The 15073-nt window shown below is 38.5% G+C and overlaps 1 protein-coding gene across 4 annotated transcripts in view; it reads left to right on the forward strand.

The window, feature by feature from the left end:
• Positions 1–15073, forward strand: part of LOC101116816 (E3 SUMO-protein ligase RanBP2) — a 58381-nt gene that overhangs the window by 12306 nt on the left and 31002 nt on the right. For all 4 annotated transcript variants that reach the window (XM_015094368.4, XM_015094369.4, XM_042246094.2 and 1 more), the window contains exons 2-11: positions 460–527; positions 1921–2032; positions 2511–2663; positions 6312–6542; positions 6867–7012; positions 8466–8658; positions 11557–11644; positions 13397–13606; positions 14482–14663; positions 14750–14925. In XM_015094368.4, coding sequence (XP_014949854.1) covers positions 460–527; positions 1921–2032; positions 2511–2663; positions 6312–6542; positions 6867–7012; positions 8466–8658; positions 11557–11644; positions 13397–13606; positions 14482–14663; positions 14750–14925 — 1559 coding nt within the window. The remainder of the gene's footprint in view (positions 1–459; positions 528–1920; positions 2033–2510; positions 2664–6311; positions 6543–6866; positions 7013–8465; positions 8659–11556; positions 11645–13396; positions 13607–14481; positions 14664–14749; positions 14926–15073) is intronic.

Below are 15073 nucleotides of genomic sequence, written 5' to 3' on the forward strand. Positions count from 1 at the left end.
TCCATAAAGGTGTGCGCATGGCAGGAGCAGTGAGGTCTCTCTGGTGTACTTCTCTGCCAGGAAAGTGGGCTCTGTCTGTTTACTTGTCTGTAAAGTGAGAGGAACACCACACAGTTCCTGAGGTTTCTTGCTGATATATAAATTCTTAATTTCTGATGTCATCTTGTCTTGTTTTTCTTAAATTTGTTTGTTGTTTCATGAGAATTAGACATAGTTTCGTGATTTTAGAACATGTATGCATTTCTACAGGCAGTTTTTACCTTTTAAGTGCTAGGTTGCTTGTGTGCTCAATCTTGTCCAACTCTTTGTGACCCCCTGAACTGTAGCCCACCAGGCTCTTCTTTTTCAGTCAAGAATACTGAGTGGGTGTTAACATTGTTAGAACAGATTTTAGTTCTTGTGAAAAACATGCAAAATTTGAAATATGAAGAATGAAATAATTCTTAATTTTTTTTTTAGAAGTCAATGAAAGGATTCTATTTTGCAAAGCTGTATTATGAAGCTAAAGAATATGATCTTGCTAAAAAGTAAGTACCAAACTGTCAACTTGGCTTAAGTCTAAAACCAAGGCATTTTCTTATGTTCTTCTTTGAAATGGATAAAAATGGGTGTTTTAGCAGTTCTTCCTAAGTATGTCCTGGAAATGAGGGATTCGTCCCTCAAATTGATGGTGAGGACAAGATTGGATTATGTGAAGATTGAGTCTAGAATGATGCTTTCTACATGCTTGCTACTTGTCCCTACCTCGGGCGAGAAATCGTCTGGCATTAAACTTTCTCTAGAGATTGTTCTGGGTTAGAATAAAAGAGAACCATGCTTATATCTTGATTTCTTTCTTGTTAGCTATCTGCTACTTTTCATCAATTCCTGGGTGGGAGAATAGCTTGTGTCAGAAATAACTTTAGTTGACTACTAGTGAGTGATCCTCCAAGGCCAAGAAGGTTGGTGATCTGATCTACTGACTTTCAGTAGCTTAAAGCTGGAAATTAAGAGGGAGGTAGGCTATTGAAGGCATTGCTGGGAAGATGAAAATTTTGTTAAAATGTTAGCACCTTTATTGACCTAGCAGCTGTAGTTCCTTACTTTATAAAATGAAACTTTTTCCTTCAGTGTTGATCTTTGGTCTGATTCTTCCTGTGATAACATTCACTGGGCCTAGAAGACGCGTATCAATCATCTGCATTTGGTGGTGTACTGAGTGACTCCTGTGCAGTCCCCTTAGATGTTACTGTTGAAAAGATAAACAGATTATCTTAGTGGTTGTTTGGGAATTAGTGTTCTTTAGTATTTTGCATTATGATAACTTAAAGGTTTATTGTAGTCACTTTGTAGTTTCTCTGCAAAACTTTTTAGTGCTTTACCAAAGTGTAACAGAAAAAAAGGTAACTTAGTGTTCGTTTCTTATGAGTGGGTAGAGCTAAGGAAAACTTTTGGTGGATGTAGCATTTAATGACGAAGTGAGTGTGTCCTTGATTTTGTATGTGTGTCTGTCTAGCTGCTGTTTATGAGTGTGTATAGGTGCTCTTTACTGTGTGTGTGTGTGTCTAGGTGCTTTCAACTCTGTATGTGTGTGTCTAGGTACTGTCAACTGTGTGTAGGGCTGGTGCTATTGACTTTGTGTGTGTGTCTAGATGCTGTCAACTTTGTGTGTGTGTGTGTGTAGGTGCTATTGACTTTGTGTCTAGGTGCTGTCGAGTGTGTGTGTGGGTGGGTGGGTGGGTGGGGGTGTGTGGGTGCTGTCTGTTTCTCCCTGTGGATGCTTCTGAATTGTCTGCATACTCTAAATAAATCGTGATGTTCAGCAGAAAACAGTAGAAATTAGTTCAGTGGTTGCTTAGTGTAAGATATTCTCTATGCATTTAAACACAGTTCTAAATGTGGTATTTTAAAGATTGTTTTTATATTATTATTTCTGAACAGATATATATCTACATATATTAATGTGCAAGAAAGGGATCCCAAAGCTCACAGATTTCTCGGTCTTCTTTACGAAGTAGAGGAAAACATTGAGAAAGCTGTTGAATGTTACAAGGTAAACTGTGTAAGGTTAGAACATAACCACACTCATAATGTCCAGGTTAATTTATGTAGTAAATAATTCAAGTATGTTTTGTGGATGTCTTAAAAACAAGCACTCATATCATCATACTATTAAGCAAAACAGCTTGAAACAGATTTTAAAATATTTGGCCCAAATAGTGCTGTATTTTGTCATGGAGAGGTTAGCACTTGGAAAAGAATATTAACACTTATAAATTTTAAGTTTACCATGGTGAGAAATGCATGGTTCCTTTCCTCCCCTCCTTCCTTTTCTTTTTTGCATTTACCAGATAAAAAAATTTTTATTCATTTTCAAAAAACTTGCAGACAGTTTAATTTTAACAACTTTGAAATAACATGTCATTTAGAAATAGAGTTTGTAATGAAGTACTTGTTAAGTTTTCAAATTTTGTGTATGAGTGTATAGACTTTAGGAATCCTACTAATTTCTTAATTGTTTTTGGTAACAGCGTTCAGTGGAATTAAACCCAACACAGAAAGATCTTGTGTTGAAGATTGCAGAATTGCTCTGTAAAAATGATGTTACTGATGGAAGAGCTAAATACTGGGTTGAACGAGCAGCTAAACTTTTTCCAGGAAGTCCTGCAATTTATAAACTAAAGGTAAAAAACTAAAGAAAACAAAGCATATAATAAAAGCAGTCGGAGAAAACTTACAGACACAGCTATTGCTAGTACTTGGAATTTCAATGACTTAAGTAGTAATATGTAAACTGGTGTGTGGGGCGGGGCGGGGGGATCCTAGGGGTATAGACCTTTAGTTGTATATAAGTCTGGGGGTGTGACATAAGAGCTGTGACCATCGGCAATAGTACTGCAGTGTACATGAGGCAGAGTAATTGTTGCTGTGGAAGTGATGGCCATTCCACAGTGTATGAGGTGTCACAGTGTGTTGTTTTACTAGGAACCAGTTTGCTTTCCAAGTGGCATCTCATTTACCTTTGCGGTGATTACTGTTTTAGGGATTTTACTGTTCCTTATCTATTAGTAGATGGTGGAGCTGAGAATTATTATAAATTGATCTCTGTCTGGTATAAAAGTTTCACTTCATTGGGTGAACATTACCCAGAAGGTGACAGTTTCAAAGAACCATTATATAAATGTGGGAAGGACTGTGTTATAGGATAGTGAGGTTTTCAAGCAGAAGTTAAAAGTTTCTCTAGTGTGTTATAGATGACTACTAAAAGTGATAGAAATTTGTTGCTAATGTATTAACTGGCTCTGCATGTTATTCTTTACTGAGTGAAATATAGTTTACTAGGAGACTTTTTGGAGAAAGACTTTCCAAAATGTGCTAGACAAACAGAATTTTAACTGTAATTTTAATTGTCTGTTGGTTCCCCCTGCTGTGCAGCTTGTTCGATCTTGGTTCCCCAACCAGAGATTGAAACCAGGGCCCCTGCAGGAAGAGCGCTGAGTCCTAACCACTGGACTTTCGGGGAATTCTCATATATATTGTTTTTAAAAGTACCCCCACCCCTCATTTATACGTATTTCCAATAGAATTTTTAAGTGTTTTTTATTGAAATAATTATAGATTTTTCTCAGGAAGTTGCAGAGGTTGTACAGAAAGGTCCTGAGTGTGTTCCATCCAGTCAGAAACACGAATGGCTCAATGGTGGTTCCATCTTGGTGTCATTGTTGAACAGTCACCACAGGGTTTGGCATGGGTGCAGTATACATGTAGTCCTTGTTCCACCCGTCACGTGTAGACAGACGTGCATATCCAGCACTGCATCACCATGGGGGTGTCTTTCATGCCTCCGTTTCTGTGGTCACATCCACCTCTCCTTCCCATCATCCTTAGCTTCTGCCGACTGGTAATTTGTTCTCTGTCTTTATAATTTGTAACTAAAAAATGTCATAAGAATAGAAGCAGGTATCATGTGACCTTTTGCAGTTGGCTCTTCATTCTGCATGGTACCCTTGAGACCTTTCAAGTTGTGTGTGTCAGGATAGATTCCTTCCTTTTTGCTGAGTAGTATGTACTCATACAGTGTGTTCCACCATTGAACCATTTGCTTTGGGGGGAAATTCTGTGTTTCCAATTTTTAGCTATTACACATCAGGTATACACAATTGTGTACACATTTTTAAATCAAAAGTGTCTTTAAAAGCCATGGAGAGGGACTTCCCTCATGGTCCAGTAGTTAAGACTTCACCTTCCAAAGCAAGAGGTGCAGGTTCTAACCCTGGTTGAGAAGGTAAGATCCCACATGCCTCATGGCCAAAAAGTAAAGTATAAAACAGAAGCAATATTGTAACAAATTTAATAAAGACTTTGAAAATGGTCCACATTTGAAAAAATAAAAAAATTTAAAAAAAAAAAAGCCATGGAGATAAAAATACTAGTATCATTATCTTTTTTCTCTCCTTGTGGTAAGCGCCTGGGTTTTAAATATTAATCAAAAATGTTTCATAGTGCAGATTTCTTTCCCTTTTTAGTATCTTTGTTTTATGCCTCAAACATAATTTTTCATTGGTCATGACTTTCTTTATTGGCTATTTAAGAGTCCATTTCGTCTGGTGACAGTAATGTTATGGACTGTGTGTATAATGGGGAGGGTATTGTTTTCTTGCAGTGTGACAAAAGTTTAATTGTGAAGCATCCTGATTTTCTTTAATGACTTTAAAAATACTGTTGTCTAAAACTAGTAAATCTTATGTCAGATTTTTTTCCTGAAAATTTTGGACTAGAAATCCATGAAATTTGTAACTATTAAGCAGAGTAATTCTGTTTCTCCTAGAAGTTGAGGCTTCCTTAAAATAGTTTTTTGGCACTTCTTTAATGAACAAAAATATCATTGATAGGAAGGCTTTCTTTGGGGTTTGAGAGTAGAGTTTTTGAAAAACATCTGTGATGGTGCTGATCTTTTACCTAATTTTAAACATGTAATTGATGTCTAGGGCTTCTTTGCAGTTATAGACCAGGTGTAAGTTTATGGAACTGGTCCAGGAGGAGACTGATGATGAGTGAGGTCCACTGGGTGGTGGGTGGGAGGTAAATGCAGGAAGGGGAAGTGGAGCTTACAGGCCATGGCTTCCATTTTCTCCGTGGAGGATGAGTGGAGATCCTAAAGAGAGGGTCAGAGAAGAGTACGAAGTGAACTCTTCAGGGAGTGGAAACAATGAGTTTTTAGAAGTAAACTAGGACTTTTTTCTAGGCATTGCCAGTCTGATGGTTTGAGATTATGAAGGTGAATCAATTGCCCTGGTTGTAATTCCCCATGCTCCCAGATGCCCTACACATGCTCATCTGTTAGTGCACTGGGGTGGAGACTGCAGGGATTGGGGCTTCCAGGAGGGGCAGAGAGAGCTAGCTGAGGGCTCTATCTGTAAGTTGGGAGTGATTGGATGTGAGACTCTGGTGTTTTAGCTTGACAGGGAAGGAAAGTGTATGTGTGTGTTTTATGGAAAATTAAAAGGACCTTTTCATGTGGTAGAGGCAGGAGATGTGGCAGTGAGGCTGTGCTAGCCTCAGGGAGGTGAGAAAATGAGAGTGTGTTGTGGTCTGAGTGATTTGTTCAGAGTATGTATTTTGCCACGTGGATGGCTGAGGCTGGTGTGGAGTGGTGAAGGTGAAGCTGTTAAACAGCAGGGTGGCCAGGCTGTCCTGTGTCTTGTGCTGCTGGTAGTGATATATCTTAGGGATGAACGAAGGTAGTTCTGTTCCAGGTGCTGATAAGGAGGAGTGGGAGGTGTGGCCAGATAGCACATCCTTTAGTAAAATGTTATAAACATGTTTGGGGGAGGAGGGGCATGATTAGGTGATGACACTGGGAGTGAGTCGGTCACCACCTCCTCCACCTGTACATAGACTAGCGGATAAGTGATGGCAGCCATCTTGGAAGCGGACTCTCGTTCAGTAAGGGGGAAGGTGAAGACCAAGAAGATGGTGGCACAGTAGGAGCTCCACAGTGGGAGAAGTGGGAGCGGGGACTAAGCAGCCTTAGGGAGATCCAGAGCACGTGGAGGGTGAGGACACGTGGGGGCAAGGGCCCATTCTGGTCGTTGACGGGTATGCAGGGATGTTCTGAGCTGAGTCCAGGCCCTCCTGCAGCTGTGTAATCCCAGATGTTTCTCTCCATGTATTTTCTGGAGGTTGAGCTTCTAGAAGTGACTAAGGGTGCTAATGAGGTATGTAGGGTGGGAATTGACTAAAGCCAAACACTGTGGGATGGTGCTCATAGGAGCCATGATGTTTCTAAAATTGCACAGATGTTTCTCTAATTAATGGTTCTTTATAAATAGGAACAGCTTTTAGATTGTAAAGGTGAAGATGGATGGAATAAACTTTTCGACTTGATTCAATCAGAACTTTATGCAAGGCCTGATGATGTACACGTGAACATCCGACTGGTGGAGCTATATCGCTCCAACAGCAGGCTGAGGGATGCTGTGGCCCACTGCCACCAGGCAGAGAGGAACACAGCTCTGCGCTCAAGTTTAGAGTGGAATTCCTGTGTAGTACAGACCCTTAAGGTAGGTAAGAGTTGTTGGGTCTCAAAATTACCATATTTCCCTTTGTATTTAACCACTGCCCTCCATGACCTAAGTCTCTTTCGTTTATGTGTAGCAGCTGTGAAATGAGCTGATTTTACCAGGATGATTTCAATTTATAATGAGTGGATTCAAAAGATAGATATGAGAAATATGTTTGTGTATTTTTTGGTGTTTTTGTAGGCTAATCTAAAACCAGCATGGTTTTTCAGCCTGTGAATGGGCAAAGGGGTTTGTAGTGGTAAAACACTCAGTTTTGTAACACATGATACAGTTTTGTAACTTAGAGTTCTTTTTGCACAACAGGAATACCTGGAATCTTCACAGTGTTTGGAGTCTGATAAAAGTAACTGGAGAGCAACCAGTCAGGACTTACTTATAGCCTATGCTAACCTGATGCTTCTCACGCTGTCCATAAGAGATGCTCAGGAGAGCAGAGAATTACTGGAGAGGTAGGCCGACCTAGAGAGAGCACTTCAGTGTAAATTACAGATGTCTGTTTGTGTTCATTCATCTAAACAACTTAATGTCATTATTTTTTCTGTAATGTCCAGAGGTAATACTTGATAACATGGTGAACTGCTTAGAAGGAATCTTCTTTTGGGGCAGTATTCTATTATAATTGGTTTTGTGAGACTCTGATTCTTAGAGAACTCTATTACTGTTCTTGGTTAAGTAATTATTCTTTTAATTAAACGTCTAGTTTTGGCATGCTTAGTAGAGTTGAGCCTGAAAATGCATGTCCTCATTGCTCTTCCATAATTCTAAGGACCAATGTCTCCATTTGATTAAAATAAATTCCACTGAACAGACACATCACTTGGATTTGTATGTCAATATAGAGCTTGTGGGCTAAACCAGGCTCACAGCCTGCTTGTGAGTGGGCCTCCCCTGACACAGCCGTCCTCCTGCTGTGTCAGCTGTGTGCTCGCTCACTGCAGCGAGCCTTGTGGCAGAGCTGCTGTGCCCGCAGAGCCACATCAGCATGGGGTCCTTAATGGACAAGGTTGCTGCTCCTTGGTGTACACTCTTATTCTGAAAAGTAATTCGTCCCCCATCTCACATGGCAGGGAGTTCTTTTCACTGCGGTGTAGGAGAGTAAGTCGTTTTCTTGAGGAAGTACTTGGTGTCTTCATATGGGTAGTATGAGGGAGTAGCCAAAAAGACTCAGTCAAACTTTCTGATGATTTTAGAAAATATTTATGATTGAGGGGAAGTGGGCATGGTTATATACTTAAAAATTTTGGTCCCATGAGAAAATGGTGAGAAAGATGATTTCTTAGTGCTATGATACTACTACTACTACACATACCTCTTGGAGGAGTCTTGACACCCTCTGCAAGTTCCAAAAATTCACAGGCTAGAAGAAATAATCTATTGCTCAGATTTTCTTATTATAATCTACTTCAAAATCATTCTTCACATTTCTATTGTTTGCTTTTGATTTTCTTAGAAAATGAAGATTCTGAGGACCATTATGATTAAAAAGTACTGATTAGTACATAGATTACAAATAGTAGAATTATAATTAACTCTAGTTAAATGTATAGTAAAAGCAGCTTTCATATTGATAATGCATGTGTCTTAGTTGTTTACTTATAATGTGTAATGGCATGTTTATTTTGAGAAATTTCAACTTTGAATTGAATAATGAAACCATATGATCAAGAAGATGTTTTGGAATAAGACATTCTGGAGGTTAAGCTTGAAATATAGGAAGTATGTCAAATAACACAAAGCACTTGATGATTCATAATTCATAAAACAGTATGGATTGTTGGGAGTTAGATGTGGAAGGTGATGCTTGAAGTAAATTCCTTTTTCAGTTTTATTTAGGATTAAATAATGACATGGATTATTCATAGTGTAGTAGTTTTACACCTGTGTAATACTTTAATATTCCAGTTTTGATAGCACTCTTCAGTCTGTGAAGTCTTGTGCAGGTGGAAATGAGGAGCTCTCAGCCACGTTCCTGGAAGTGAGAGGACATTTCTACATGCACGCCGGTTCGCTGCTGCTAAAGATGGGCCAGCATAGTGACGTGCAGTGGCGCGCGCTCTCGGAGCTGGCTGCGCTCTGCTATCTCATAGCCTTCCAGGTAAGCGCTCCCTGTCTGGTGTGCCATTAACCTTTCAGTGAGACTTGATTGTACTTCACATGGGGTGTGTCCTGGTATGTGATGAAAATGGGAAAAAACATGTACAAAGTTAAAATGAAACACTTTGATGAAGGAAAGACTAACGAGATTTATTAATATTCAGTACTAGTGAGGCAGGTGAAGCAGGTGCGCTGATGCATTGCCAGTGGCAGTTGGCATTGCTTTGACTGTTTGGAAGATAGTTTTGAAGAATTTGATCTTTTACTGTACCATTTCTGGGAATCTGTAAGGAAATAGTCTCAAGTATGGATAAAACATGATTCAAAAAGATACATATAACTTGGATGAAAATTTAATCAGTAAGTCAATTTGGGGGCATGGTTGCATAAGCTATGATAGAAAACTGTTTACCATAACTTTTAACATGTTAATTTTTAATATATATACAACCTTAACAGTATATTTACTACACAGCAGTATACTTACTCATCCTCAGAAACATGAAACAACTTTATGCATAGAAAGTGACATGAAGAGAATATGCCAGAATGTGAGCCTTTGTTTTTAGATGATGAGATGTTGACTCTTGCCCTCCCCTAATCCATTTTTGCAGTTTTAATGTTTTCTTCAGTGAGCTACATCATTTCTGAACTGAAAAGAAATGAGCAGTCTTCCACAAAGTGAATTATTCCTAGCTTGTAGAAATTGTTACCTTTAGAGAATAATTGTTTGCTTGAGAGAAAGAAAAAGGGTTTCACTGTAAAATGACTGTTGGAGGATGTTGCTTTTTCTAGTTCACATACTTGGGCCTTTTAAAACCTGTTGAGGTGCAGTCCACAGTGCTGCTGTTAGCTCAGCAGAGCCATTTTGTTCATAAGGAATTTATTAGTGAAAACCCACTCCAGTATTCTCGCCTGGCAAATCCCATGGACGGAGGAGCCTGGTGGGCTGCAGTCCATGGGGTCACTAGGAGTTGGACACGACTGAGCGACTTCCCTTTCACTTTTCACTTTCATGCATTGGAGAAGGAAATGGCAACCCACTCCAGTTCTTGCCTGGAGAATCCCAGGGACGGGGGAGCCTGGTGGGCTGCCATCTCTGGGGTCACACAGAGTCGGACACGACTGAAGTGACTTAGCGGCAGCAGCAGTGAAGTTAATGAAGTTTGCTAATCTGTATAAGCACTAAACTGTTATGATTAATATTTTTATAGAATTATCAAGTAGCTAACAGCTCTCTTTAATGGACATTGAAATGTATTAAATTTTTTAAATGGGTATTTTTATGTTGACACAGTCAACTGCTCTAAACATTGGCCTTTTTAAAACTGAATTGTTGTTGATGTACAGTGTTGTATAGGTTACAGGTATATAGTACAGTGATTCGTGATTTTTAAAGATTATACTGTTCATAGTTATAAAATATTGGCTGCATTCCCTGTGTTGTATATTAGACCCTTGTAGCTTATTTTATACACAGTAGTTTTCACCTCTTCACTCTGATACCTTCCCCCTCCTCCCATCAGTAACCACTAGTCTCTGTTCTCTATATCTGTGAGTCAGTTTCTTTTTTGTTGTATTTATTAGTTTGTTGTATTGAACTTTGACCTTTTTATATAGTAAAAACTACATCTCCCTCCTGATTGATTCTGCAGGCTGTTTGAATGGTAGGGTCTTCAGCCCCTTGATCAGGGACTGCGGTAGTTCTAGCGAGTTCAGTTGGTCTCTGACTTATTACTGTCTGACTTACAACAGTGGCTTGACAGTGGTGTGACAGTGATACCCATTCAGTAAAAACTCCACTTTGAGTTTTGAATTCCAATATTTCTGTATCAGCACAGAAAACATAGACTGAGTACAGCACTGTTATTTATTCTGATGCTTGGATGTTACTTCATTCTATAGATATACCATGGTTTGGGTTTCATTAAACCGATTCCCTAAAACTGAGATATTGCTGTGCTACTGCAAAATAATTCTGCAATGACTAGCTTGTGCCATTTCCTATGTGAAAATTTGGGGGTGGAATGAGTTTGAGTGATGGATGGCAGGATCAATGTGTATCTGTGCATTTATAATATTTTGAGCTATTGCCAAATTTCCAGTCTTACAGAGGTTGTACCAAATTATACTGCCATTCCCAGTGTAAGAAAATTACTAGAGGTTTAACGGCACTGCACCCACCGTCTGTGTGGTTACTTTCAGGATGATAAGTGTTCATTGGCTGGGACTCAGCATGTTCAGTGATGGACACTTGCAGCTTTTCAAGGTAGCCTGTTTTATTTTTAGATAATCTGGTTCTTTGTGCTTCCTTATATGGAGTAAAAATATTTCTCAAGCCGCTACCCATTGATGGTGTTTTGTTTCTTTTGGTGTTCCTTTCTTTTACAAGATAATTTTCTTAATACTCGAAGGCAGCTGTCATCTTCTCACCATTCTGTTTACTTGCAGTTCTTCTGCCTCTTCTTCATAGGACAGGACTTGGAGCCCTTTTCTTATCTAGGTTGTTCCCGTTACCCTGCTGGTCTCAGGTGGTCTGTGCTCTGGAAGGGTGTGGTGTTTCCATGTGGGGGTGTCCAGTACCAGGTGGTGTAGAGCTGTTGTCTCCTGGTCTGTCTGTGCAGGGCAGAAAAGGTCTCCAGCCAGATGCTCTTATTTCCCCAGCTGTAACTCCAACATGTACTTAATAGAAAGTGATTTCTCAGACATGCTCTTTGCAGGCATCTTTTCTAGATTATCTAAATTCCCCAGTTCCCAATGTTTCGCAGTTGGATTCCCAACTCTCTTTAACCATTGGCTGTTTATTCGTTATTGAAGAAAAGTACAGTGTAATAGAAAGGAACATTTTACTATTAGAAATGTATCACTAAATTAAGATTTTTGATTCTAAAATGATTAGGTTCCAAGACCAAAGACTAAATTAATAAAAGGAGAAGCTGGACAAAGTCTACTGGAAATGATGGCCTATGATCGTCTGAGCCAATCAGGTACTGGTAACATTTAACTGATTTTATTTTAAAAAGAAAAAAGAACTTTTTCCTTTTTGAACACATCTTAGATAGTGTCTTCTCTCTGCCCAGGAGATAATTTGTTAGATATTTTTCTCCTTGCTATATTGAATTAGGGAGAGAGAAGAGAGAACAAATGATAAAAAATGGTATATTCTTTAAAAGGAACAAACATTGTTTGCTCTTGGGTGGAGAAACTCCTTAACCCATCCTTAATCTAGCTGCTAGAATCTCCATCCAGAACATTTTAGAGCATTTCTTGAACTAAGAATAAGTTACTGGTTTGCTAGCCATTGGGGATAAAAGGTGAAAAAGTTAGGGATCTCTCTCTTCAGGAGCTGACAACTTAGAAGCAAAGACAGAAGGTGTAGGTGTATATTCACATTCTGTTAGGCTGTTGGAATTTGTAGATTTATTCCCAGTTCTTACTATTTGGGTTGGATCCTAAAGGTCTGTTACACTGTCTGGCTTTCCTAAGGCACAGACTTGAAAGTGTTCACGTAGCCAGTGAGTCAAACAGTGAACTGAAGGCTCTGTAGGGAAATGTTTCTGTAAGAGGCAGTTTTAATGTAAAGTTGAAGGGCCTTCATTAAGAGTTAGGAAATGATCTTAAATCCAAGTACCTGTAAGCTGGGGTCTGTAGGTAAACTGTTGGTCAAGGCTCCTCTGTCCCACAGCTTACTTCTTTGTAGGAGATAAAACTTTGAGTCCTTAAAGCGATCTTTTAGTTTTTTTTTTTCTCAGATCTCCCTTCTACCTTTGCAGAGGGTCACAGTTTGTAAAATGAGCTGTGTTGTACTGTCTTTGATGGACCTGCTGAGCTTGTCTCTGCAAATTTTTAAAGAGATAATTGTCTGGTAGTAACGAAACCTGACTGAACAACAGAATTACAGGAAAAAAGTTGTTTTGTTTTGTTTCAAACAGCCTGATTGTATAAAATTCACTTAATGATATTATTCACTTATTTTAAGTGTGCAGTTTAGTGGTATTTATTTAGTATGTTCACAGAATTGTATGATCATCACCATGATTTTAGGATATTTTCATTACCTCATGAAGAAACCTGGTACCCATTGGCAGTCACTCCCCATTTCCCTGCAAACCACTAGTCCTGGGCAGCCACGAGTGTTCTCTTTATCTCTTTCTGTTCTGGACGTTTCATATATTGAATCATGCATGCTGTGGTCTTTGGATCACTGTCTTCATTTACTTAGCATAGTGCTTTCAAGGCACATCCATATGTACTAGAACTAGAATGTGAACTAGAACCTCATCCAAGGAGTGTTTTTAAAATAGGTTCAAATCTGTGGAATCATAGTCTCTGGGAGTGGAAGTCTAGAACTGAAACAGAAAAATTTTACACTCTTTAAAGGATGATTTTGACCAGCCAGATTTAGCAATTTGGTGTATCAAGGACAGAAAATTGAGCTTGATCCTGTTCTCCTTTGGCCACTTGAATCCCACGCTTTTCCAAAAGGAAATCCTTCTGGGATTTTTCACACACATTTTTTTCCTTTCCTTTTACCCTAGCACATAGACACAGATGCTTTGACACCTGTAGTCTATTCATTTTTCACATCAGCACCCTTTTGGGTCCAGCTGTGGTTTTTGGGCTGGAGGGTTCATTCTTAGAATGTCATGTTATTTCCCCTTAGGGTAAGTGAATGAAACTGTTGAGAGATGTAACTTTAATCTTTGTATTTTAAATGATGGAAATAATTTGTTTTTCAGGGCATATGCTGGTAAACTTAAGTCGTGACAAGCAAGACTTTTTAAAAGAGGTTGTAGAATCCTTTGCCAACAGGAGTGGGCAGTCAGCTTTGTACGATGCTTTGTTTTCTCGTCAGTTACCTAAGGACAGCTCTTTCCTTGGTAGTGATGATATTGGAAGCATTGATGTACAAGAACCAGATCCTGATGAATTGGCTAGATATGATGTTGGTAAGTGGTATCTTTCTAAGGAAACACTTGACATTTTAATCCTTTTACACCAGGAGATATATAATAGCAACAGGGGGATTATCCAGAAATAATGACTTAATATTTTTCTGAATTACTTTCAAGGTTTATTGGGGGAAGGTAATATGAGGTATTGGTAGTGGTTATGGTAGCATGTGCTTTTCTTCTGAATAGTTCTATACACATGATTGGTGTCATGAATTCTCTCCTAAGTATCATTTTGATGCTAATACAATCTTTTTAATGAAATAGCTATAATGTACTTGCCAGTTTCCATCTGGAAGCTGTTTCCAGTTTTTTCACTTACATTAAAAATACTGATGACAATTTTTAGGTGTCTCCATTTCTTTTTTTTTTTCTATACAGAGTCCTAAAAATATAATTACTGGGATGAAGTTGATGGACCTGTTTGTCTCACAGATTGCTGTATTACCAGAAAGCTTGTTCCTCTTTTATGCTTTCAGAAGCCAATAAACTTTTTAGTATTGAGTTTCTTAATCTATTAATGTAGTAGTATCCCACTGTTTTCACATTTATTTACCAAAAGGAAGATCTGTTGTTTCAAGCTTTATTACCGGATGGCTGTTCTTTATTTCACCTCTGTCAGTAGATTTTGTTTTATTGAGTTCTAGTGAGGCTCTTTTTTTCCTTCAAAAGAACTTTTTCCATCAAAACTCTTTTTATGAAGAACACTAGACTTTGCTTATATGTTTTCCCTATACTCTGATACTGAAAAGCAGTTATAACATTAAGTTACATTTAGTATTACTATGAGTGAGTTTATGTTGGCAAAACTGATGGCACTCAAAAATTTCCAAAACCTCAAGCTGTGTTTTTTGTTTTTCGCTTTATTTCAGGTGCCATTCGGGCACATAATGGCAGTCTTCAACACCTTACCTGGCTTGGCTTACAGTGGGATTCATTACCTACCTTACCTGCAATTCGAAAATGGCTAAAACAGCTTTTTCATCATTTGCCCCAGGAAACCTCAAGACTTGAAACAAATGCACCTGAATCAATATGTATTTTAGATCTTGAAGTAAGCATAGATTTTAATAACTTAAATACCATGAATACTCTTTTGTGTGTTTTTTTCCCTAAATTGATTTTTTTTTTTTTAATCAGGTATTTCTTCTTGGAGTAATATATACCAGCCACTTACAGTTAAAGGAAAAGTCTAATTCTCACTGCAGCTTCTATCAGCCTCTGTGTTTGCCACTGCCTGTGTGTAAACAGCTTTGCACAGAAAGGCAGAAAGCATGGTGGGATGCAGTTTGTAATCTGATTCATAGAAAAGCAGTGTAAGTAGCAAAAACAAAGAAAAATTCCTTTAACTTAACCACAGGGACTTAATTTAATTCTCATGTAAAGTTTTAATTATCAAGTGATGATTAATAAACATGTAAGTGGTGAACTACATGTTTATAAATCAATTTCATTAAATAAAAC

The sequence above is a fragment of the Ovis aries genome, chromosome 3, assembly GCF_016772045.2.
Source record: "Ovis aries strain OAR_USU_Benz2616 breed Rambouillet chromosome 3, ARS-UI_Ramb_v3.0, whole genome shotgun sequence".
Taxonomy (NCBI): Eukaryota; Metazoa; Chordata; class Mammalia; order Artiodactyla; family Bovidae; genus Ovis; species Ovis aries.